At 44.7% G+C, this 25505-nt stretch overlaps 1 protein-coding gene across 4 annotated transcripts in view; it reads left to right on the top strand.

The window, feature by feature from the left end:
* The window catches only part of HOPX (HOP homeobox), a 29443-nt gene extending 4851 nt beyond the window's left edge, over positions 1-24592 (top strand). For 2 of the 4 annotated variants that reach the window (XM_032334399.1, XM_032334398.1), the window contains exons 2-3: positions 18217-18373; positions 23902-24592. In XM_032334399.1, coding sequence (XP_032190290.1) covers positions 18230-18373; positions 23902-23979 — 222 coding nt within the window. In that variant the 5' untranslated portion in view covers positions 18217-18229 and the 3' untranslated portion in view covers positions 23980-24592. Of the gene's footprint in view, positions 1-17077; positions 17201-17574; positions 17796-18216; positions 18374-23901 lie in introns of those variants that run through there. The other 2 variants (XM_032334400.1, XM_032334397.1) reach the window with 2 other exon arrangements.
* The last annotated feature ends 913 nt before the right edge of the window (positions 24593-25505 follow it).

The raw sequence follows: 25505 nt of genomic DNA, 5'->3' as shown, positions 1-25505 counted from the left end.
TGGACCACAGCCATCCAGCTCACCTTGGGCAGACTGGTAGAGAACAGCCTTTAAGGGATTCTCCTGGAGCAGGGGGTGTGTGTACCTGTTCTTTTCCTGGCTTTGGGTCCCTTGACCGCCCCACCCTTCAGTGACCCCAATATGGGTTTGACATGTCGGTGCTGTTGATTCTGAACACACGTGAGTTTTGGGTGTGTGGATTCATGACCAAACAGGTACAGGTCAGGTTGTCCTTTCTATTTGCTGGGAAACTCCCTTCATCGATCTTCAAGTGATAGGTTAAACACTCTTCCACAGAATCCCAGTATAAACAAGTCCCGGCAGACAACAGTCGAGCCTAGGGAAGTATGAGTCTGATGTTCAGGAGCCTGGGTCCTATTTTCAGTTCTCATTCAGCTCTAATGAAGTTTTGAAACAGAGGGAGCCTGAAATATCTTTGTTCCAGTGGATTTTTTTTTAAAGATTTTATTTATTTACTTGATAGAGATCACAAGTAGGCAGAGAGAGAGGAAGGGAAGCAGGCTCCCCACCGAGCAGAGAGCCCAATGCAGGACTCGATCCCAGCCCGATGCGGGATCATGACCTGAGCCGAAGGTAGAGGCTTTAACCCACTGAGCCACCCAGGCAGCCCTCCAGTGGATTATTAATAGCGCCTCCTTTCATTTCCAAAAGTACTTAACCTGAGCAATAAACTACATGGTTACCTCTGAATACCACACATAAAGGTTCAAGAGTACAATGAGTTGTCCTGCATCTTACGATGAGTTGGTGGCTGAGCTGGCTCTGGTACCAGCCCTCCCCACACCTCATTCTGGTCCCTGCCAAGTCACTTACTCGCTCTGTGACTCGGGTTCCCGGTGGGAAGCATTGTGTCCCAACAGCCCAGATGGAGAGCCGGTATATTTATGTTGGCTTGCCAAACAGAAGTTCAACATGAATGCTAGGGGCTCAAGGAATTGTTCATCACAAGGTCAAATTACTCTATTTGCTTCAGGTTCTAATGTTAGCTTATGGCCATGTTTGGATAACGATAGAAGTTCTTTTAAAAGTAGGGAAGTTAATTTTTACCTATTCTCATATGATTTCTTGTAATTTGCTCCTGGTAGTTTTGATAAAATGTGGCCAAACATGAAAATCCTCCAGATCTTTCAGAGCTTCTCTGTCCTTTGATGTTAAAAACAAAACCAGAAACAATCTAAGGCAGACATCGATCGGTTCTGATCTCTTAGTGTGTCCTGGGCAGGAAACTAATGGCTGCCACGGTAGCCACTAGGTCTAGAGGATCATAATGGAAGTTTTAAATTCTTGAGGACATGACGGGTCTACTTAGATAGTCTAGTCTTCATTTCCTTCCTGTATGGTTTCTCCCTAAGAAAATTTATATAAACAATGTCTCTAGCTCTTATGCCCCTCACTCCTTTCTAAATTTCTGGTCTACTGATGCTCAGGAGTGAAATTTGTTTTAGAAAATTATTCTTTTTTTTTTTTAAGATTTTATTTATTTATTTCACAGACAGAGATCACAAGTAGGCAGAGAGGCAGACAGAGAGAGAGGAGAAAGCAGGCTCCCTGCTGAGCAGAGAGCCCGATGTGGGGCTCGATCCCAAGACCCTGGGATCATGACTTGAGCTGAAGGCAGAGGCTTTAACCCACTGAGCCACCCAGGCACCCCTAGAAAATACTCTAATTCAGTAACTTGTACGTGGAAGTATCTGTCCTTCTATTGTGTGTTCTTCGTGCTCTTCTGTGGGAATAGAATGGCATCCTTTGGAGATGGCTGGCATTGGGGTGAATGAAGCAGGACTAAAGAAAGGGGGAAGTTTACTAAAAAAAAAAAAAAGAAAGAAAGAAAGGGGGAGGTCATCTCCTCTTTCATTAGCATTATGCCTGGTTCAGGTTCCACAATTTACTTGTTTATTTATTTATTTTTAAAGATTATATTTATTTATTTGACAGAGAGAGACACACAGAGAGAGGGAACACAAGCAGGGTGAGTGGGAGAGGGAGAAGCAGGCTTCCTGCGGAGCAGGGAGCCCAATGTGGGGCCTGATCTCAGGACCCCAGGATCATGACCTGAGCCGAAGGCAGATGCTTAGCTGACTGAGCCACCCAGGCACCCCAGGTTCCACAATTTAAAAGGGAGTTTTCTAGTCCTTTGAGCTAGCTTAGAAGAGCTCCTAAATGGCTAAATAATAATAAAATAAGGAACAGCAAAAGGATAACTTGGATAAGAGAAGGCAAGAAAACCATTTGATATCAGTGTTGAAAAGTCTGGAAGGTGATCATGGTGGTCAACTATCAGCTCTTCACCTGGCCAGCTGAGAGGAAACGGACCAACCCAGGGCTGGTGTGGGCTGCAGCATGAAGGGTACTGAGTAAGCCAGGAAGCAGTCCCTCATTATGCAAAAATACCTTAGGAAGAATTACACAAGCAAACCCTGAAAGAGGGGGCAGCCCAACAGTCCTTCAATTTTTAAAGTCTTTGTTTTGTTTTGAGGCTCGTGTCATCATATTCCTTAATTTGTGGTACACAGAAGACCCTTCTTGGGTTTTCCTTCTCATTCTACTTATTTACTCTCCCACTCACCCTTTATCTTGTTCTCTTAACAGCATATTCTTAAGACTGACCTATGTTGCCAATTATATTTCTAATGTATCTAACACCTTGTTTCTAACTAATTTTTATTGGTCTCCTATTTCTATGCACGCTTTGCTTATTGAATCCTCTAGTACTGAAAATTTCTGCTGCTTTCAGATCTCACAAATAATGCCATAATAAATATACTCCTACTTATGGTTGAGCACTCTTTAGATCTGGTTGATGGGAAACAGGAAAGGGAGAGGGGTGGGCTAGATGGTCTATGTTTACTTTAAGCGATGAGGAATACTGAATTGTCTGTGAGAAATGGAAACACATGATATCACAAGTACTAGTCCAGTATTTCAAATGTTTAGAAGTTTTTCTTAGTTCCTTAGTAACTTCCTTATTAAGAGACTGAAATAATATTCTGGAGCTTAAAGAGTGTGATCTTCAATGATCTTTCCTTTTCAACATGATGTTCTTCAACTTGGGCTGGTCAGTTCCGGAAGCATTTCATTTCCCCATATTGGCCATTTATTACCTGCACAAAGCAAATGAAATGTTCTAAGGGACCTTATTACATAGGGTTGGGTGAAGTTTCTAGAATGTTTTGCTATTTTAATGTTTCAAAACCCGTTGGCATTCAATTGCCCAACAGCAGATCCTGAGTCACCAGGAAAGGCATAGGAACCATAACAGGGATATCTTGTATTTATATAGTGTTTATAATTTATAGTGCTATTCATAAGCATAATCTTATTGAATCCTACAACAACTTTGTGAGACAGGTGGGGGTAGGATTAGTGTAGCAGGTGGGGATACCTTCAGCTCTAGATGAAGAGATGGCAGTTCAAAGCAATTAAGTTGTCCAAAGTCACTTGGAAATTTAAGTAACATTTCTGGAAGCAGAGTGAGGGTCTTCTGAGGCTCCGTCCAGCATTTCTTCTTCTTCATTTTTTTTTTTTTAGATTTATTTATTTGAGAGAAAGTGAGCAAAAGAGCATGATTTGGGGGGTGAGGCAGAGGGAGAAACAGAGTCCCCACCAAACAGGGAGCCCTCCAAGGTGCTGATCCCAGGACTCTGGGATCAAGACCTCAGCCAAAGGCAGATGCTTAACTGACTGAGCCATCCAGGTGCCCCCTCATCCAGCCTTTCTGCAACATCACTCTAATGCTCAGCGACATGACCTACAGTAGGTTGGTCATGGGCTGGACTTTGTAGAGTATCTGTCTTTTTCAATTATTTTGTGATGTTAATAAGAAGGCTCTAGCAGCACACCCGCTGTTTATCCCATTAGCTGAACACCTGTTCATAAAAACAAGTGGGTAAAAAAATAAGGCCCATATACTGAGTTTCATGGCAACAAGCAACATGCATGGTTGGACTTTGGCATAATTTGGAGAGCTACAAAGTACCAAGTGCATGTCATCTTATTCATTACCTAATTACAGTCATAAAACAAGAATGGTGGTTGGACCATAAAAAAGAATAATTGATTGAAGCACATCTGTGTAGAGATAATTCTTCAAAGAGTCTTTTCTTTCTTTCTTTTTAAGATTTTATTTATTTATTTGACAGAGAGATAGAGTCCAAGTAGGCAGAGCAGCAGGCAGAGGAAGAGATAAAAACAGGCTCTCTGCTGAGCAGGGAGCCTGACATGGGGCTTGATCTGGACCCCGAGATCATAAACTGAGACAAAGGCAGCCCCTTGACTGACTGAGCCGCCCAGGCACTCCCAAAGAGTCTTTCCTAGACATTTCAAAATGCAAAATAAACCTGAGAAAGTTATGCCTGCTTGCATTATGTTACAAACTCCTACAAACAGGCAGCCTAACCATCAACCCATCACGCATGTGCAATACCAGGAAAGTCCCTGACTACTCTTCTTTACCATGAAATCATGGCTCAGGCAAAAGTATTGTAGAACCCAGTATACATTTTTAAAAAGTAAATCATGATGAAATGTCCCCAGAATGACAAGTGAATAGCCTTTTTGAGAGTCAGGCACTGGGAATAAGAACCACTTCATAAAAATACTCTAATTTTTGTTGACATTCTAAAGCGACTAGATGGCTACAGGACCATATGACAATCCTACTCGACTCTCAGTTATCTGTGTGTGGCTTCACTGGATTAGATTTTTAAAATACCAGGCTGATTTCTATCATTAGTGTTTAAGTTTTGGAGCACCCTTCCTCTTCTAAGAAAGAAACCTATTTCTCCCTACCCTGCAACCTATTAATCTAATTAATTTCATTAATGTCTTCTAAGTCAAGCAGAATTAGGAAGCTAAGTGGGTTACCCAAAATGAGAAGTTTAAAACATAGAAAGGACATTGATAGGGGCATTTGGGTGGCTCAGTCGGTTAAGTGTCTGACTCCTGGTTTTGGCTCAGGTCATGATCTCAGGGTCATGAGACTCAAGCCCAGAGCTGGGCTCCTCAATCAGCTGAAGCCCCCAAAATAAATAAGTAAGTCTCTTTTTAAAAAAGGATATTTATAACCTGCCATTTTGACTTGTGCCATTTTTCCTCTCCACAAACAGTTTAGAAAGGTGGTCTTTTTGTTATTTGCTTCTAGCCTTAGCAGTACAAATTTCTCTTCATGTTTAATGGTTTGCTTTGGAAAATATTAAAGATTTCCCCCCCCTCATAACAGAAATCTATTTGTCTAAAAATCTGTTTTCTTGGTGTATTAGGGCATGAGACATTTTCAAAGAGATCTGATAAATCAATTTACTTCACAAGTCTCACCCCTCCTGGATTATCTGGTTTGAAAAGCCCTGAGCACACGGCTGGGCCGGTGGAAATCTCTAGTACATGCCGTTTTTTGTCCCTTTGTTTATATTTGGTCATAGGACTAAACTCTGTTTGGGACATAATGAATATTCACACTTACTAAGCATTAGCACAACCATACTAACAATACCCAAAGCAGGCAGAAGCCCAAGCATATTCACCCCATCAGACAAATTTCTATCCTACCTATTCAAAGTGAGGTAAAAATGAAAGGTCAGGAAATTTGAAGCTATAGTGTGCTCTCGGATCGGTGACCACAAAGCTGCAACCATATGATTTCTCAAGAGCAAAAAGAAGCCTCCTGTTCATTACTGAGGTTAGGAATATGTGTTTCTGTCCTCCAGGATTCAGAACCGCATCTTGCTAAACTCTAACAGCAGTAATGGATACCTAAATTCAACAGGAATATTTGTACTATCCCACACCTAAGTGAGAAATCGAATGTTTTATGTATACTAAGGGGACCAGATATCCAGGTTTGCCTGGGACGCTCTGACATATGCTGTTGTCTTAGTGTAATTAATCACAGCACCCCCTTTACACACAGATGCTCCAGGTTAGATGGCAAATTATTTGGTCATGTTAATTTAACAGGTTAAATATTAAAGAGCACCTTGGTTCAAAATGCGTTGTGGGCTCTTCAGTGGTCCTTTGAAGTAGAAACTAGGCACAGAGTGTTCAGCATACCGGGGACAGAGCCTGGAATAAGTCACTGCATTCCCCTTTCTCAGGTCAGTGACATTAGCAAGCTGCTGTTGGGGAATAGCATGATCATTTAAACCCAGGCCATGCCAAGCGTCAGAATTTTAGAGGAGAAATGATCTCAGAGGTCATCTGGCCCAACATCTTCACTTTTCTGGATGAATAAATTATTACACTTCTGGAAACATGAAGGTCATTTTATCGTTTTCTAAGTTGTTTCTTGAGCAGAATCTCACTGGATCACAATTGAAGTAAGGAAGGAAGTTTTTAGCCACATTTTATAGAGAAGAGAACTAAGTTTCAAATGCTAAAAACAAACAAACAAACAAAAAACCAAACACCTCAGCCAAGGTCATGTGACTACTAAGTAGAAGAGCTAAAATTGAAATGCAGGTCTGACTCTTTGCCCAGTGCTCTTTCCAATATCCCATACCAGTTTAATATTTTCATTCATTAACGAGGATTTAAAATCTCTCCCCTCTATGTAATTCAATAAAGATATACAACACTCCCTCTGTAACTAATGTTGTACACTCAAAATAATTTTATTTCTGCTTCTTTCTCCTACCTGCAAAGAGCTCAGGCCAGCAACTGAACTGTTCTGGCCTGACAGCGCCTCTTGGTGGCTGCCCCAGGAAATGCAAGGCACAAGACCTTTCCTACCACCCTCTTGTCCCTTGGGTAGAAGAAGGAGGAGGTGAGGAGTGTGCCAAATAATCTCTTTTTCTTTATTGTTCATTAATTATGTCTCTATAGGAAACTATATTTTCCTATAACCATAGAATATAGTTTCTATGGGAAACTATATTTCCTATTAATTATGACAACCTGCTTCTCACATCAGTGCTTCTCAGCATTCCCCTCCTCCCTCCTTCCCCCATTTTATTCCATTTCGGACCCGAACACAGCTCTGATGATTATGTTTTTATGGGTAAGTCATACTTCCCAAAGTGAAAATAAATTTCAATCACCCTGAATCCAATACGTGTTCACTATACACCCTACAATGTGTCAGGGACTGCTCCTGACTCTTGGGATACATCAGATTTGGGCTATAAACCTCTAGCCTCCTCCAAGTTCCCTGAACCCCCTTCAATGTCTGGACCAGAACCTCATTTCTCTGAGCCAAGGCTTAATTAAAACTGCTGTTTCTTAAGCATTTGCCTTCAAAGTGAGAGGACAGCTTATTAAATTTCCCTGAGATATTTCAACAGGATGAGTTTCTACCTTTTTTTTTTTTTTTTTTCCTGGAACAAACATTTTAGTTACACTCCCTCCGGTCGGTCAGTAAGCCTGACATTCTACCTACAGTTTACAGCGTTCTGTCTAGAGAAAACTTCTTCTGAACTCCTAACGATCACTATATAGACTTTCAGAAAAGCAACTGAAACAACAGGCAGATCTCCCGTGAGGAGACTAAGGAAGTGGGGTTGCCTTCTTCCATTTGCCTGTTTATTTCTAAGTAGGTTGACTCATTCCTCCACTTACTTCATAGAACAAAGAACCCAAGGTTTTATTACTGTCTTTAACCATTTCCCCCACGTCTTACCTACAGAGTTTCTACTTAGAGCATGAGTTGGGCTACCAGTGAAAAGAATTCTGTGTATACAAAGCATTTTCTGTCCAGGGTTAATTAATGACTAATTCACTGCGGGAAGACCTTCACAGACACCGCCCCCTCCCTTTTCATATCTTGCTATTTTCTGTAAGTGGCTGTAGAAAGTCTAGACCACTGACGGACTTGTTTCAACAACAGTTTCAGGAGTTTCCTTAATCACTTTGACTAAACTCTGTAAATCTAGGGAGTAAATAGCAGCCATAGTCACTAAGATCTACCTGGTCTGGTCGAAGCCAACCTTTCTGTTTCATTCTGTCAAATGCTGACCTCTTTTTCTCATTTGTCCACTATATTTTTCACATCATGTCATCTTTCAATTATGTCTGTACCCATTAGAGAAGAGCATGTGGGGAGAAGCAAGCCAGTCCGGCTGGTGGAGCTGGTAGCAGTCACTGAAATCACTAGCTAATCCATTTCGCTGGGTCACAGCCACGTCTGGTCACCGTGTTTCTGTTTCGAAACATGCCACAGGGAAGGGGTCATTGCTGCAAGACTGGCTCTGCCCCACAGGGGAGCCGGCATAGACGCAGGACACTGCCTTACTTTTGTCCCAGGAGCACCACCTGACTTTACTTCTCCTCTTTCCACAACCACCCTTCAAGGCTCTTCTGTCTACATGGCTACTCCATGCAAAGAGGAAATCTAGTATAGTGGCTAAGAACGTGGATGCAGAAGCTAGACTTCCTGGATTTGAATTCCTGCTCTACCACTCACTAGGCTTGTATTTGGGGAAAGTTCTATACCTCTCTTGGGGAAAGGGATAGAAGTTTCCATTTACATCAGTTACTACATGGATAAAATGGAGACAAGAAGAGTGCCTGTCCCATAATGCTACTTCCTCTGATGGCTACAGGATTTAACTTGTCTAAGACGTATGACGGTGCCAGGCATGGAGTAATTGCTCAATAAGTATGTTGTTATTGTGCTAGCAGGGATGAGGTGTCTGTATGCAACTCAAAAGCAGGAACCAACTCTGTGCTGTTTCAGGCAGTGTGGACTAAAAGATATTAGAAGGCAGGGAAGTTATTTTTTCCAATGTAATGTTTTGGTTTTGAACTTGGTCAGTCCTGGTTGTTGAAAACCATGTCTTTCCAACTTATGTCCTCAATCAAGTCACGCCAGATGCCACTGGCTAAGTTCAGCTCAGCAGACAAGTGATGAGTACCTGTTCAGTGCCAGATTCTCCTAATGACTGCTGGCGAGATGGAAATATGTAAGACCCATCCCCCACACGGGAGCATATCATTCAGTGGAGAAGGCAGGCCAGCAACAAATTATTTTGAAAGAATTTCAATTTGATCATTATTCTCATAAGCCAAGACAGCCTAGAAAAGTCTATTCACTAGTTCATAGAGTCTTTGTTCCTCCTATTTTGACTCCTCACTACTCATCTTCTGTATAGTAATGCTTCCTCATTAACAGATGGGAGGAGAAATTGAGAGGTGCCAGTGAGAAATGAGGGGGGAAAATCCAACAACTATATTCAAATCCACACACAGTGTAGAAGTGCTAATGAGAAAACATGCTACAGATATGACATCCTCACCGCCGCCCATCCCCACCCCATTAGTTTTGAGAAATTCCATCCAGGGATACATCTTATGATGAAGCAATACAGACAGCATTTGATTTTTTTTTTCCCAAAAGGTTATGATTTCAATGCTTATACTTTACCATTCCAGGTTAAAAAAAAATTTTTTTTAAATAAATTGCAGCCCAGAAAGACTGAAAGTATCAACTGTTCTTACCAGTTGTCCTCAGGAGACACCCCACTGAAGGCCTCGCTCACAGTTGTTGGAAGAACAGTATCTTCTACAAGCAAGCACTTCACAGTTTAGAAATACTTCCCCTACAATAATATCATATAAACTTTACAACAAAGTTGTGAGCTAGGTGAAGGTGTCTGTCGTATCCCTTCTTCACATGAGAGAAACGGAGGCTTGGCAAAGTGATGTTTTCTGTTTTGGTTTGTTTTAAAGATTTTATGTATTTGACAGAGTGAGAGAGGGAACACAAGCAGGGGGAGTGGGAGAGGGAGAAGCAGGCTTCCCTCCAGGCAGGCAGCCCAATACAGGGCTCGATCCCAGCACCCTGGGATCATGACCTGAGCCTAAGGCAGACACTTAATGACTGAGTCACCTAGGCGCCCCTTGTTTTGTTCTTTTTAGGTAGGCCCCACAACCAGCATGGACCCCAACTCGGGGCTTGAACTCACAACCCTGAGGTCAAGGCCTGAGCCGAGCTCAAGTATCAGACATTTACCCAACAGAGCCACCCAGTTGCCCCCAAAGTGATGTCTTGAATGATCAGTACTTGGGGCTTTTAATTGTTTGTACTCAGGACTGTACTAAGTCAAATTTCACTTTGCTCTTCATTCTGCTGCGTTTCCTGGAATAGGGGGTTCGAAAGCAAGAGGAAAGCAAGCTGAAAGAGAAATTCCTGGGAAGTAGTACAGTGAATTAGCAGCTCCCCACAGCCCGTAACGGCACACGTCAGATAGGCGGAAGTTAAAAGAAGGCAGGTCTTCATATTTTTTTTAAAGATTTTATTTATTTACTTGACAGAGACAGAGAGATCACAAGTAGGCAGAGAGGCAGGCAGAGAGAGAGGAGGAAGCAGGCTCCCTGCTGAGCAGAGAGCCCGATGCGGGGCTCAATCTCAGGATCCTGAGATCATGACCCAAACAAAGGCAGAGGCTTTAACCCACTGAGCCACCCAGGCGCCCCAGGACTTCATATTTTAAAGCCTTGGATTTCCAACTGCAAAGAGAGATGCCATCTCACAGCAGGGCTGAAGCATCAAAAACCAAACCTGATGACACCTTCGCCTGACAGAACCCAGGGCACAGGGAGGTCCTTGGGATGGGGTGGGCCAGCAACCAGCTGAAATGGCACGTGTTCAAGGACAAGTTGGCCTCTCAGTCTTCCTGCCTCATTGAGTCAAGTGCAGCATGTTCTGGGAGGACGGGTGCGTGTCGCTGTGAGCTGCCGGGTGTTCTCCATGCACCTGAAGCTGTTACACGGAGTCCAAAACCAGGAACTCAGATCTTACTACACAAACTTGAACAAATGTCCCCAATTTACCCATACCCCAAACAACGGAGTCAGAACAAAACCGGAGACGGGCAAGTCTGTTATGCTTGTGACCTTGGTGTCAGCCAGACACCAGGCTTTCTCAGGAGACATGGGGAGGTTTCTAAGAAGCCTGCAGAAGCAGCTAAGGGAATGAGGCTGCAGAGACCACAGCCAGTCAGCAGTGCTCGCCCCACACTGGGAAAGCCTGGCTGCCACCAGCACCTGCTAGTCGCTAAAATAACAGACAACAAGGCCAATTAGACCTCACAATCCAAACAGGTGATCCAGTGATATCTGAGAATCTCTGACATCAGTAGAGCATAGGGAAATTTTATATATATATATTTTTAAGATTTTATTTATCTGAGAGAGAGAGAATGAAAGAGTAGAAGCAAGTGGGGATGTAGGGAGGGGTGAAGCGGAGGGAGTGGGACAAGGAGACTCCACGCTGAGCTTGGAGCCCGATGCAGGGCTTGATCTCGTGATCCTGAACCCATGACCTGAGCCTAAATCAAGCGTCAGCTGCTTAACTGGCTGAGCCACCCAGGTGCCCGGAGAATATATGTTAAAGGTATAAATCAATGTTGTTGCCCAAGATAACCACAAACTGCGTTTCCTGCCTAGGCCAGAATAAAAAGTAGGATTCCGAGCCTTCTGCCGATGCTAACTTTTCTCAACTGCAAAACAGGACTAATTTCATTCTGATTACTGAGAGAGACAGACCCAAAGAACTAATAACAACTCGTTTTTGAACTGGAGTTCAGCACCCCGTGCTCGTGGCATCGCAGGCCAAACCCTTGAGCACGTTATCTGGTTTTTCATGTTTATACCATTTTAAACCCACGGCCTAACAGTCTCTTTCAGACTTCCTGTCTATCCCTACATCCTTTCTTTTTCTTTTCCTGGGTCATTTGAAATTCATACCCATTGTTTTCATTCGGAGACTTTGATATTCACTTTGCAGGGGTGGGGGATGGAGGGGTGGATAATTGATATGGTTAACAGGGGTTGGTTTTTTTTGAGCACAGAATCAAGTCCTGACTTCCAGGAACTCTGTAAAAGGGAAAATAGGAACATTTTTAGAATCAGACAGACAAAAGATCTACTATAATTGGTTTTCCATACATCTTTTGCATTGTTTTTGGTGACCCATGGAAAGAACAAGCTACCCTAGAGACAACCCTAAACTCTCAAAAAATACCTCAAATCTCTTGTTTGGCTGGAACAGGAAATACTTTTACACAGTAAATAGTAAACATATGGAGCCTTTAGCCCCGAGAACTTACGCAAGCTGCATACACAAATAGCTGAAAGAGATTTAGGTATTACTCACGCATGAAAAGAAGACATAACAATTTTGGCAAAAATTTAAAAGTTTGGCAGTATTGATGAGGAGGTGGGGCAAAGGAAATGCTATGCATGGTTTGTACAGTTTTGTTCAACAGAAATTTGGAAAAGAAGTTGATAATATGTTATAAAGTTAAAAGCCGCATATCTTGGGGCTCCTGGGTGACTCAGTGGGTTAAGCAGCCGACTCTTGATTTCCGGCTCAGGTCATGATCTCAGGGTTTGAGATCGAGCCCCAAGTAGGGCTCCCTGCTCAGCAGGGATTCTGCTTGAGATTCTCTCTCTCCCTCTACCCCTTTCCCTGCTCACACACACACACTCTCTCTCCCTAAAATAAATAAATCTTTAAAGAAAAAAAAAGTCACATATCTTGTGACCTGTTCCACACATGTATTCCCTAGAGAAACCCTCCCAGATTCACTTCAGAAGACATATGATTAAATGTTCCCGGGGCACCTGGGTGGCTCAGTAGGTTAAGCCTCTACCTTTCCATCAGGTCATGATCTCAGGGTCCTGGGATTGAGCCCCGCCATGGCAGGCTCTCTGCTCAGCGGGGAGCCTGCTTCTCCCTCTCCTTCTACTCCTGTTTGTTCTCTCTCTCAAATAAATAAATAAAATATTTAAAAAAGAAGTTCTAAGAGGCAGTGTTCGTAATAGCAAAAAACTGAAACCAATCCAAATATCCACCAACAGGAAAAGACCTAAATTATAGTATATTCACGAAATGGAAACATGAACGAATACAAATGAACTTCTCTACATGCAGATATATAGATGCATCTTGGAAAGATTCATCTTTTTCCCACATGTTGGTGGGAAAAAAGCATTCACAGAATAATCACATCAAATACTACTTTTATACAATTCAAAAATATACAAAGCTAAAATAATATGTTCTTTCAGGAATCCATACATATGTGATAGAACTAATTTAAAAATCAAGGGAATGATTAATACAAGAGGTAGAATCTTGATTTCCTCTGGGAGCAAATAAGCCATAAGGGTGGGATTGGGAAGGAAATACAAGTAGCTTCCATAGTCTTGGTCATGATTTAATTTTTAAATTGGATGGGGTTCACTGATGTTAATTTATTCTTCATAACTTACATGTATATTACAAATAATCCTTTTAATACCTAATGATCTTTCAAAATGAAAGTACCTACTTCCCTAATCTTCTAGGTAGACTTGATAGAAAACAACTTCCATGCTTTCCCTGAAAATGTCATTTTTAAAAAAGATTTTATTTATGTATCTGACAGAGTGAGAGACAGCGAGAGAGGGAACACAGGCAGGAGTAGGGAGAGGGAGAAGCAGGCTTTCTGGCAAGCAGGGAGCCCTATGTGGGGCTCGATGTGGGACTTGAGCCCAAGACCTGGGATCATGACCTGAACCAAAAGCTGAAAATGTAATTTGCCCAATAATCAGATAAAACTGGGCAAGATGGATCATTGGTCTTATCAGGGATACCTTATTAAGAAAAAATAAACTTCCTAATTTCAAAGTAATAAATGCTCATTATAAAAAATGGAGAAAACCAGAAAAAGATACAAAGGAAAAACTTTACATTATCTATAGTTCCATAATTTACATATAATCAGTTATTATTGTTTTTTTCCTTAGCTTTTTAAATATGTAAAACTAGAATGAATAATAGCATTTAAGAATATATTTTTTGGGGTGCCTGGGTGGCTCAGTGGGTTAAGCCTCTGCCTTCAGCTTAGGTCATGATCTCAGGGTCCTGGGATCAAGCCTCGCATCGGGCTCCTTGCTCAACAGGGAGTCTGCTTCCTCCCTCTCTCTGCCTGCCTCTCTGCCTATTTGTGATCTTTCTGTCAAGTAAATAAGTAAAATCTTTAAAAAATATATATTTATATTTCTGTTTCTATTCAGAATCCTCTTGTGTTATATGTATATGGTATATTCGTAGTCTAATGTTCAGTTTTAAGTTCTATTATACAAGTTACCCATATAAATGATAACTTAAATTTTAGCAGTTCTCTCACAGGAAACTTTAAGAAATAGGAGAAGGACAATCATTTGTCAAGTTTGTCAAATATTCTCCACTATAATTTTTGGCTTCTAAATCAATTACAGGTATTTGTATGAAGTGGAAATTTTCTTTTAATGACCTGCTTTCTTAAATTCTGATTTCAACATAAAAATACATTTTTCTGAAAGATTTTAAAAAGGTTTTATATTATTTCTAAATTTTTGAAAGCAGGAGAAAATTTCTTAAATAAAATTTGAGATTTTATTTATTTGTGTGAGAAAAAGCAGGGGAAGGGGCAGAGGGAGAGACAGAGGGACAAAGTCTTCCCACTGTTCATGGAGCCCAAAGTGGAGGGGCTCCATCCCAGGACCCTGAGATCATGACCTAAGCCAAAGTCACAGACTTAACTGACTGAACCACTTAGGTGTCCCAATAATTCATAATTTTAAAGGCAATTTCCCCATTCCTGACCATACATATAAAAAGAGTAATAACATAGTGGGCGCCTGGGTGGCTCAGTTGATTAAGCAACTGCCTTCAGCTCTGGTCATGATCCAAGAGTCCCAGGATCGAGTCCCTCATTGGGCTCCAGGTCCACGGGGAGTCTGTTTCTCCCTTTGACCTTCTCCCCTCTCAGACTTTCTCTCACTATTTGTCTCTCTCTCAAATGGATAAATAAAATCTTAAAAAAAAGAAGAAGAAGATTAGTAACATGGTTCTAAATTTTTTTTTTCTGGTGTGTATTTGTGTATTTTGAAAACTTTATTCCTTTAAGGGCAGTTGGGTGGCTCAGTCAGTTAAGCATAGTTTTGGCATGACTCTTGGTTTTGGCTCATGACCTTATCTCAGGGTTGTAGGACTGAGCCCCACATCCAGCTCCACGTTCAACAAGGAATCTGCTTGGGACTCTCTCTCCCTCACCCTCTGCCAGTCCCCAATCTCTCTCTGAAGTATTTCATCACATAAAAAGTCATCAAAGTCATGGGTTCGTGGAAGTCTGCAGTGAACACGAAGGAAATTTGGGCCAAAGAAACTTTGGAGATGGCCTTAAAAAATGATTCCATGGCTTTTTTCTCTTTTGGCCAGCTCACCACAGGACTGTCTATGAGTATCTACCACTAATAACCATTTGGTTTGCTATTAGTGGCTTTACAAAGAAGTCCGATGGCTGGGAGAGAAGAAAATAGTAACTGTGAGCTCACAGCAATTTCTGCAGGTTTGTAGAACCTGTAGAATTTGTAGAACTCGTAGAATTTCTACGAGTTTGTAGCACTGTCTGCGAGCTAGCTCATACAGGGAAATAGCTTTAAAATAACGATCAGGTTAGGGGACAATTGCCAAATCACCAACCAGGTGTTGGGATTAATTAGGAAAAAGCCGGCCATTTTCATTTAACCTCTTGAAAAGGTTTTGTCTTCCCTTGACCACGAAAGAAAACACTACAGGACGCATTACTCTTTGAATGTTCCATAAGTTATGAATATAACAACCGCGACAACAGAACTTGTGTTGAGATTAAAGTTTAAGGAGCTTTAAAAATACGTTTAGTTCTTTTCATCTGAAATTGTCTAGACTACCTTCAGAGAGGCTTTTCAACAGTTTGCTTACTGGAAAGAGTTGAGAAGCTTTATAAGGCCCAGGTTACCAGGGTGATTTGGTTTTTACATTTCCTTGAAAAGAGAGCGGAGGAGAGAAGAAATGAAGCAACAGCCGTAAACACTTGTCCGCCGACAAGGGCTGGAAGGACAGAGGTTTTGTGGAGAAACAGCAGGTGGATCTCACTCTAGAGGTCAGATCTGTTTGTTCGGTGTATCTTGGAGAAGTAGGTACGTTCACATGGACCTCCCACAAGTCTCCTTAGCAGCCAAACAAGTCCAGTGGCCCTTAGCCAACTAACCCACGGAGAACTTTGAAGTCAACCGGAAGCTACCCATGAAACCTCATACAAAGTCCTGTAACAGGAAGCCACACAAATAGAAAAGAAAATGCACCTGATTAAATGTAAGGACAGTAAGAGCCTCTGAGTTACGTAATAGTATGTAACAAAAAGAGATAAGTACATGCAGAGCAGTCCTTGAATCCGAGTCCAGTTTAGAAATCTATGTGCTTGGTTCATATTTCTGAAGGACTGAGAATTCTACAAAGCAAAATTTCTCCTAGAAAAGAGGCAGCATAACTGTGTCCATGGGATTAGATGGAAGGTTTCCAAGAAATAAAATCCGAGGCAGTAGTGTCTCCTCTCCTATACTCTTCTGGGCAAAATGAGCAGTGGTGGGTGTTTCCAGTGGGCAGATTAGGCTGGAGTTGGTATCCTATCAGCACAGTCAATGCGCTTTTCAAAGCCTCTGCCTTTAAACTGCTGCCCTCCTGATCTTTTCTGCCAGACTAAAGACAGGATGGCCTCCTGAGAAGGGTCTCAAAGAGTGCAGGACCGAAACCAAAACTAAGGCTCTCCCCTCTAGGGTGCTGGTCGTTAACTGGGCACGCTGGAATAGGAAGTCTTCCTGTGCCTCATTCTCCTGGGCTTTTCCAGGAGAGGACTGAAAATGTTCATCTCTAAGGTTCTTTCCAGATCTGAACTTCTGGCTCAAAGAAAAGGGGAGACAGGTGCCAACAGGAGATTAGGTGTTTCGGACCTAGAATCACCAGTACAGATTTTTAAATGGGGGAGGGGGCATATAACTCACCTAAAAACAGAGATTTCCTGCTGACCTGACAAGTGCCTTGAGCCCAAGACTCCCTCTCAGTAGAATGGCTTCTTATACTCCCTGCAAGCCTCTCCAAGTGACCTAGAAGAGCGGTAAAGACCTTTATCAGGGAGCGCAGGAGGCAGGTCCCAGAAAACCGTGTCCCAGTATCAGGGACGTTAGGCAGGCTCCTAGGCAGACTGCAGCTCCTCCCCAGGCACAAACCACCTCAAAACCGACTCAGGACTGTGCTGGATAATTTTGCAATGGTTTGTTTAAACAACAAACCAACCTGATTCCCACACTTGCGCTTCTCTTTTACTGCCAGCGAAGTCGAGCCCTGACCTGTCTCTGCCAAATCCTCCGGGACAGCTTCCAGACTGCAACGTCCGGCACCTCGGTACCTCTTAAATGGTGGGAAGGGAGAGGAGGGACGCACGTCTGCACCCCCTTTTTTTTGGACCCAGTTCAGAGGCTGTTTAGACATGGAGAGGATGCAGCAGGCAGTCTTGGTACCCCAAACCTGCCAGAGCAGTGTTTGGCTCTGAAGTAAGGAAATACAAGAGACTTTGAAGCTGGTCGTGCAGGGGGCTCCCGGCAGTAGCTACGCCACCGTGTCCAGACCACGCAAGGCCAGCGACCAGCCGCGCTGACTGGAAGCTGTGGATTCTTGGCTTCGGGATAATGGGGGGGGGGGGGGACGGGGCGGGCGGGATGGCAGAGGAGGTGGCAGATTGCAGAGTGACTCACACAAGCCCTCCAGGGGACATTTCTCCTGATGCTCAATTCCCGGTCCCAGCATGGGCGGGCGGACCCGACATCTCTGCGGACGCTGTCGCCAGCTCTGTAAGAGGCAGAGATGGGAAGCGCCGCTCCAGCTCCCCAACTTTAAGAAGTAACTTCCGTCCTTTGGGTCGTTTCTTCGGAGGAGGGGTGGGGAGCACCTGCCCTCCTGGGCTAGAAACCACTTTAGAGGCAGAAGGACGCGCGGACCGGTGAGACGTGTCCCACCCCCGCGACCTGTCGGGGCTGTCCCCGCGCAGCTCCCTCTCCCGCGGTAGGGGGGTGGGGGGGTGGGCGGGATTTGAAGGCGATTTTCAAAATCGCCGCCGCACTTCTTCCCCTCCCGCGTAGTCCCCAGAGCCTCGGGGTCGGGAGGGCGCGCCGCGTCATCTTCCTCCCGCCGCCGCCCCGGGCCCGGGCCCCGGGGAAAGTTGCCGTGAGAACCGCCCCGCACCGCCCCCAGTCCCGGGCAGGCCCGGAGGCCCGGAGACGCGCGGCTCGGCCGGCGGACCCTCGGGAGGCTCGGCCGGGGCCTCGCGCGACCGTGCGCCCGCGGGAGGGCGGCCCCGCGCCCGCGATCTCCGTCCCCGCCCGCCGCCGCGCTCACCGCAGCCGCTGCTTGCCTCCCCGCAGCCGCGCCGGGACCATGTCGGCGGAGACCTCGAGCGGCCCCACGCAGGACCAGGTGGAGATCCTGGAGTACAACTTCAACAAGGTCAACAAGCACCCGGACCCCACCACGCTGTGCCTCATCGCGGCCGAGGCCGGCCTTTCCGAGGAGGAGACCCAGGTGAGCCCGGCGCGCTCCGCACGCCCTTCCCCCGACCCTGGCCTGCCGGGGCCGTCTCGCGCACGCAGGGGTGCCGCTCGCCCTTCTCCGACCTGCGGTCGCTACCGGCCGCACCCCGGGGGGAGCCCGATCGCCGCCGCGCTCCCCCCGCCGCATCCCGGCGATCCGGCTCCGCGCGCCCCGTCCGCGCCCCCAGCCCCAGCCCAGGACCGTTCAGAATCCTCACGACCACCCTTCCCCGCGCTTCGCTGCGCTCCCCCGCCGGCCGGGAGGAGCGCGCCTTCCCTGCTCCGGCTCGGGAGCTGCGGCCCGGTCCACTCTCGCCTGGCTTCCTCCTCCTCCCGCAGCTCAATTTCTCCCCAGGGCGGTGAGCAAAACCTTCCGAAGAGGTGACTTGTGCGCCGTCGGAGGCCCCCGCTCTCAAATCTGTTCTCGAGAGGCGCGAAGGGACTTGAGCGATCGGCTGTAAATTCGGTCCTCGCGTTGGCAAACGAGGAAACTGAGGCCAAGAGGGAGAGAGTTGCCAGGATAGCAAGGGTCTTTCCACCGTATCACGCACGGCTTCCCCTTAGCGGCAGAGCTAAGATTGTATATAGTCAGGGAGATTTCATATTTTAAAAAATTCCCGGGCTCTAAGATGTAGTCTTTTTCTGGAGTTTTCCAAGAAGCAAAGCATCTGACATTACAACTGAAGGGAGTGGAAGCAGATGTCCCATTAAGTGCGCTGATGCATTTATCTATTTTTAAGAGTTCCTATGTTATTCGGAATATTGTTTAGGGTAGAGAATGCAACACTGCCCATGATTATTAACCTCCAGGTGCAATGTTGGCTTCTTCCGCTGACTTAAAACAAAAAACCAAAAAGCCCCACAACTCTATCCAGAGTTTTTCTAACTTCTATTTTCCCCCTGGTGATGGAAAAACAATTAGTTATGCATGATAACACTACTTGGAACTGCCCTAGCATCTCTCCCAGGGGAGCCCAAAGCACTTCCACAATTGTAGTCTCAGCTCTAAAGCAGAGACGGTCTTATTTTTCCCTTTTATAGACCAGAGCATCAGGCATTTTGACCTCTTCTCACCTTGAGCCATACTCAGCTGAGCCTTAAAAGCTTGTAATGGGTGCTCCAGGATAGTCTAGAACCAAGTCCCTGGATCCCAAGCCTAAAATGATTTTTACTAATTAAGCCAGATGCACTTTGGAGAATTTGCCCACAGAAAATCCTCTCATTCCTAGGTCAAATAGAAAGTCAAGCATATCCCTTCTTAGCAAAAGGGATGGAGGGAACAGCTGTCAGACTACCCAGAACCAGAACTTAATGGAAGGTGATTTAATGTAACCCAAGTCCTGCAGTTCATATTTCTTGGAACCCCCGGAGGGTGTAGCTTGCTGAAGCTTTCTCACTTAAAAACCCCACACTATATTTAGAAAAGAGGAGTGATCAGAGAGATAATAATGTGTCTTTTAAAAAGGCTGTAGATTTATTGTGGGCGCAGTTCCAGCTAGGGGTCTAAGCTGCTCTCAGCCTCTGTTACTCCCACGGTAAATCACTGTCACCAGTGAGGCAGAATAATTACGTCGCCCTCTGTGATAGCTGATCCTTGCCAGGTACTGTGCCAGGCGCCCTCTGTGTACTAAGTCATCTTTGTGTCACAGCAGGGCTCTGCGGTAGGTAGCATTAGCCCAGCTGGACAAATAAGAGAACCAAGGCACAGAAAGGTTGGATAACTGGCCCAAGGCCACAACTAGGAAGTAACAGAGCTGGGATTTGAACCGTGGCAGTCTGGGTCACAGTCCAGACTCCTCTAGCTCCCTTGTTGTCTTCACAGAGAGAAAGAATGGGACTGACTAGGGGATGGAGGTGAGGACCGAACCTTCCATTTCTTTTTATTTTTTTTTTAAAGATTTTATTTATTTATTTGACAGGCAGAGATCACAAGTAGGCAGAGAGGCAGGCAGAGAGAGAGAGGAAGGGAAGCAGGCTCCTTGCCAAGCAGAGAGCCCGATGCGGGGCTCGATCCCAGGGCCCCGGGACCATGACCCAAGCTGAGGGCAGAGGCTTTAACCCACTGAGCCATCCAGGTGCCCTGAACATTTCATTTCTGTTGTATTTCTTCCTGGAAAAAAAAAATCCGTGGATTACATGGATTTTCCATGTATTAGATGGGGGAAAAAATCTATGTATTACATGACAGACATCCCGGCTATGTTCAGTCTTTTCTTGACCGTCACCTTCTATGAAAGAACTGAAATGAAATCAGGTGAGGGGCAGGAAGAAAGAAAGGGCGCCTAATTCTTTTTGTGATTGAAGTCTACCAAGTCAGACTTCTGACAGCAGGTTCACCTGCCCCCCCCACCACAGGGCAGCCACTCTCCATTGCCCCCCCCCCGCCACCATCCTCAAGTGAACAAATGATAGATGTAACCCTGAAATGAGTGGGTGTAGGGGTGAGTCAGCCTCAGAGCAGGGCCCCTGGCTTCCTTTTCCTGCCACAGGGCCAACACCTTCTTCCTCTCTGGGGCTGCCACAGCTCTCCTTGGCCCTCTGCCTTCCTGTATGGACCCGCAGGGGAGCATCAGAGAGCCCAGAGCTCAGAAGGAGGCAACATTTAGCACCCCTTACTTGCTTTTGGTCCCATTTTCCAATTTCCCATCCTTTCCACCCAAACTCTTTTGCAGCTCGCTCCATCCCCAAGTGCATGGCTTGGTAAGAACGGTTTCTTCTTTAATCATCTCAAACAACATATATTAATTTTAGAGAGGGGGAGGGGCAGCAGGAGAGAGAGAGAGAGAATCTTAAGCAGGTGTCATGCCCAGTGAGGAGCCCAACATGGGGCTTGATCTCACAATCCTGAGATCATGACCTGAACTGAAGTCAAGAGTTGGACGCTTTCCTAACAGCCACCCAGCACCCCTCAAACAACATTTATATTTTTTTAAAGTGTCTTCTGGAGATATAATGCCCAATGGTGAACTTTCAGGCATAAACAAAATTCTGTTACATTGTAGCAGGTTTTGCTGGGATTCTAAATAACTCCGTGAAGGCCAGGGTCACGGGGCCTACATATAAGCTGTGTCTGGTGTCAGCATGTCCCTGTTTCTAGTCTTTATCTCTGTTGCCCCTTTCCACAGGGAGAGATCCCCAAAGCCAAAATAATATTTTATTTTATTTTATTTTTTATGCCTGATCCCTCTCCCCTACTAGAATCGGAGTCATATTCCAATTCAAATAAGCATGAGATGCTCGTTTGACACAATGAACTAGAGCTGATTCATATTGCTGGTACTTTGGCAGGGGAAGGAGAGATTAGAAGTTTGAAACATTCTCTGATATGATGACATTGATGACCTCTTCGTAACTGTCCCACTATAGGACAGTGCTCTCTGCTATTGAGGGGACACCTGCAGGAACCAAGAGGGAGATGAAGGGAGCTCTAATGTTAATAACTTTTTAAATTGCCTTTGCTGGGATCCTAGAATGGGTGTTTTTTTTTTTTTCTTCTCATGGTAGTAATAAGATACCTCCTCCATTTAAAAGATAAACCTTACAGAATCCCAACCCCTGTGTCTTTTATTATTTTGAAGTCAGTGTTAGAAGGGGCTGGGAAAGGTCTTTTATCAGTCCCTGGGGAGGTCAGGAAGACCTGGCATTTTCTATGATCACAAATTCAAGCCCAGTGTAGCTGGCCTTGGTTCTTAGGGAGGTTCCCAGTATCTTTATCTCCTCTTAATGCCCTGGGACTATTCCCAGAACTCCGTGGTTTTAGTTGTTGGACGTTGTATCAGTGGAATAAAGACCTCTAGAGGTCTCCCCCTGAAATGAACAAAACGTTAGTTACTAGAGAAAAGGACAGGAACAATGTTATTTTGCCTCCATCCCTCCCCACCGCTGTGTCTAATTATCATCTGTTCACTCAGAGTAAATAAATCTCCATCAATGGGGTGAGGTAATGAGGCATTCATTTATGAGCCAGTGAGGGATGAATGTCTTTCCCAGGGGATGACTGAAACAAGGAAGAAACGAATAAAGCCAGGTGGAAAGTTCGTATTGATATGAGGGAGATGTGATAAGACTCACCTCTGGAGGGAAAAAGAAGCAAGCGAGGTGTTTGATGGTTTTTGTTGGACAGCAACTCGTTTGCCAAATTATTACATACCCACCTGATTTAAAATATGTATCTTGAGAAAATTGTTACGCTTTTCTTGAACCTCGTGCCGTCCCCCAGCACCGGGGTTCGCTTTGTTAGGCATGTGGACGCCAATTTTCCAGTTCACAAATGTGGTCCTCGCCGTAGTTATTTTTGAAAACTGTCCATTAATATTCATTACTAGTATAGAGATATGGGTGGCTCTTCTGAATAAGGCCAGCTCATTTTGCCTTAAATGAATCCTGACAGAAAATGAGACTTTCCTCCTCCAAGTTTTAATTAGTCAGTCTTGAAAACGTCGCCATGTATTCAGCGGTAGTAACGGGAAATCTTATTGAATCAGACCTTGTCGCCCCAAAACCCCCACAGAGCTACCTCATTAGTGAAACTGGCGCCATGCAGCTCTCAAATATTCACATCTCACAAAAGAGACCATGGATTTAGGGAAGGCCCCAAGATGCGATGCTTCTGGACAGGGTCCTTGCCTTTTACCGTGCTGCTAAGGGCTGGGGGTTTTCTGTGCACAGGGGACCGGGAGACCCAGGCTGGCGAATAGGCTGGGATGTAGATCAGGTTGGCCGGGAGGAAACTGGGTTTTTAAAAAAACAATGTCGAGGAGGGACTAGTGAGGAAACAGAAACAGCAGACACTGATCCTCATGGGAGCCGATGAGTCAGAGGGCCCTGTGGGAAGTCAGACCTCACGCTTTATTCTCCTGTTTCCCAGCCTTTCATGCATCATGGCAAACATTGGGAATGATGATATTTCATGTCACACTGGGACAAATGGGCAAGTTGCTTGGGTAGGTGACCACTGGGGACTCTGCAGTCCGGGGCCTTCCCACAGGAATCTCTACGGTGATCAGTTGTCTGTGAGAACTTGAGGAAGCAGCCCTTGTGCTAGCAATAAAGGATGCGATCAGTGATGATAAAGTGAAAACCGTCTCTGCTTTCGTGGATCTTATATTCTAGAAGGAAATGTAGACTAAAAGCAAGTGAGTAAACATAGTAATTACAAATGGTAAAAGTTCTGTGAAGGTAGCAAAGTATTCAAATAGAGAATAAGGAGATGGTTGGAGAACCTGCTTTAGGTTCTCACAAAGTGGTTAGGGAAGACTTCATTGAGAAAGTTCTTTTTAAGCTGAGGCCTGAGAATGAGAGAGAGATCATCCGATAAAGAATGAAGACAGAACATGCTAAGCATAGGAAATAGCATGTACAAATGTCCTGGGGCAGGGAAGGTAAGTGTCACAGTGAGAAAAACCATCCCCGTGGACACATTCCTTTCCAGTTGGGCCACAGAGGCTACCTTTTAGAAAAGGAAGGGATGTTCAGTTTGCCAGTATGTGACAGGTAATTTTGCACATTTCCTTCCTCCAGAAATGGTTTAAGCAGCGTCTGGCTCAGTGGCGGCGATCGGAAGGCCTGCCTTCAGAGTGCAGATCCGTGACAGACTGAGGAGATGGTGGGCACTGGCAGCTGCCCTCCATGAAGACCATCCGCCATTTCTCTCCTCGGCTTAACCCAGCTTTTTGGTTTTTCAGTGTAGTGCTGTGTGTTCCACTGTTAGCTGTCCTGCTATTTAACACAACATTGTATTTTTTTAATGTACATAACCAGAAAAGAAAGTAACTGTAGGCAAATCCATGTAGCTTCTGTGTAAAGCAGTGGCTTGGCTGGGAAGCGGTGGGGCTTGCATTTCCTTTTGGTTCTTGATAATAGATGGTGTGAAAATCATCTAAGTTTGCCTTTTACCATCACATCTCAGTACCAATTTATTTTTACCATCCATTTCAGAGTAGGCAAGGCCTCTGTTGAAAACATAACATGAGGAAAACAACTTAGGGAAGTAGAGTCAGAAGGAAATGCTTCCTCCCTCATGTTAAGTTTATGAAAGAACCCAGTCAGGCTGGGAGTCAAAAACCCCAACTGGCAGAAGACCAAGTAACAGGAAAAAGATCCACAGAAGTCTTCGATTTACCTTATTTAAATGTATTTGTTAAATTTATTTTACTAAACAAAGTGAACGGCTTTTTGTCTCTGAAATATTCTAAATAAAAACTTTTTTGGTTGAAAATGTACTGGGTCCTCTGCAGGTTTTTAACTGAATAATCCACGCATCAAAGAAAAACAGAATAGCTCCAATGTAAGAGCAGACAAAAGAGCTGTCATTTTTCAAGTCCTTGCTACTCAAAGTGTGGTCCCTACCGGCATCCTCAGCGCTAGCTACAAGCTTCTGAGAAAGGCAGACCTCAGACTCCCATCCAGACCGACTGAATCAGCATCTGCGGTTTTAACAAGGTCCCCAAGGGTTTTACAGGCACATGGAAGTGTGAGCAGCACTGGTGTCTCACAGATCCTACAGGAAGTTTGCACCCATTTTCTATTATAGCACATTATTTTTTTTAAAGATTTTATTTATTTATATTTTTTTAACAATTTTTTTTGGTAAACATATAACTTATTATTAGCCCCAGGGGTACAGGTCTATGAATCATCAGGCTTACACACGTCACAGCACTCACCGTAGCACATACCCCCCCCAGTGTCCATCACCCCACCACCCCTTCCCTACCCTCCTCCCCCCGGCCACCCTCAGTTTGTTTTGTGACATTAAGAGTCTCTTATGGTTTGTCTAAAGATTTTATTTATTTGTTTGACAGACAAAGATGACAAGCAGGGAGAGAGGCACGCAGAGAGAGAGGGGGAAGCAGGTTCCCGGCTGAGCAGAGAGCCCGATGCGGGACTTGATCCCAGGACCCTGGGATCATGACCTGAGCTGAAGACAGAGGCTTTAACCCACTGAGCCACCCCTGCACCCCTATAGCACATTATTATTATTATTATTATTTATTTTATTTATTTGACAGAAATCACAAGTAGGCAGAGAAGCAGGCAGAGAGAGAGAGAGGGGAGGAAACAGGCTCCCCACGGAGCAGAGAGCCCAACACGGGGCTCGATCCCAGGACCCTGGGATCATGACC

This window comes from Mustela erminea, chromosome 2 (genome assembly GCF_009829155.1).
Source record: "Mustela erminea isolate mMusErm1 chromosome 2, mMusErm1.Pri, whole genome shotgun sequence".
NCBI lineage: Eukaryota > Metazoa > Chordata > Mammalia > Carnivora > Mustelidae > Mustela > Mustela erminea.
The sequence above is the reverse complement of the archived record's forward strand: the minus strand, read 5'-3'. Positions and strand labels throughout refer to the sequence as shown.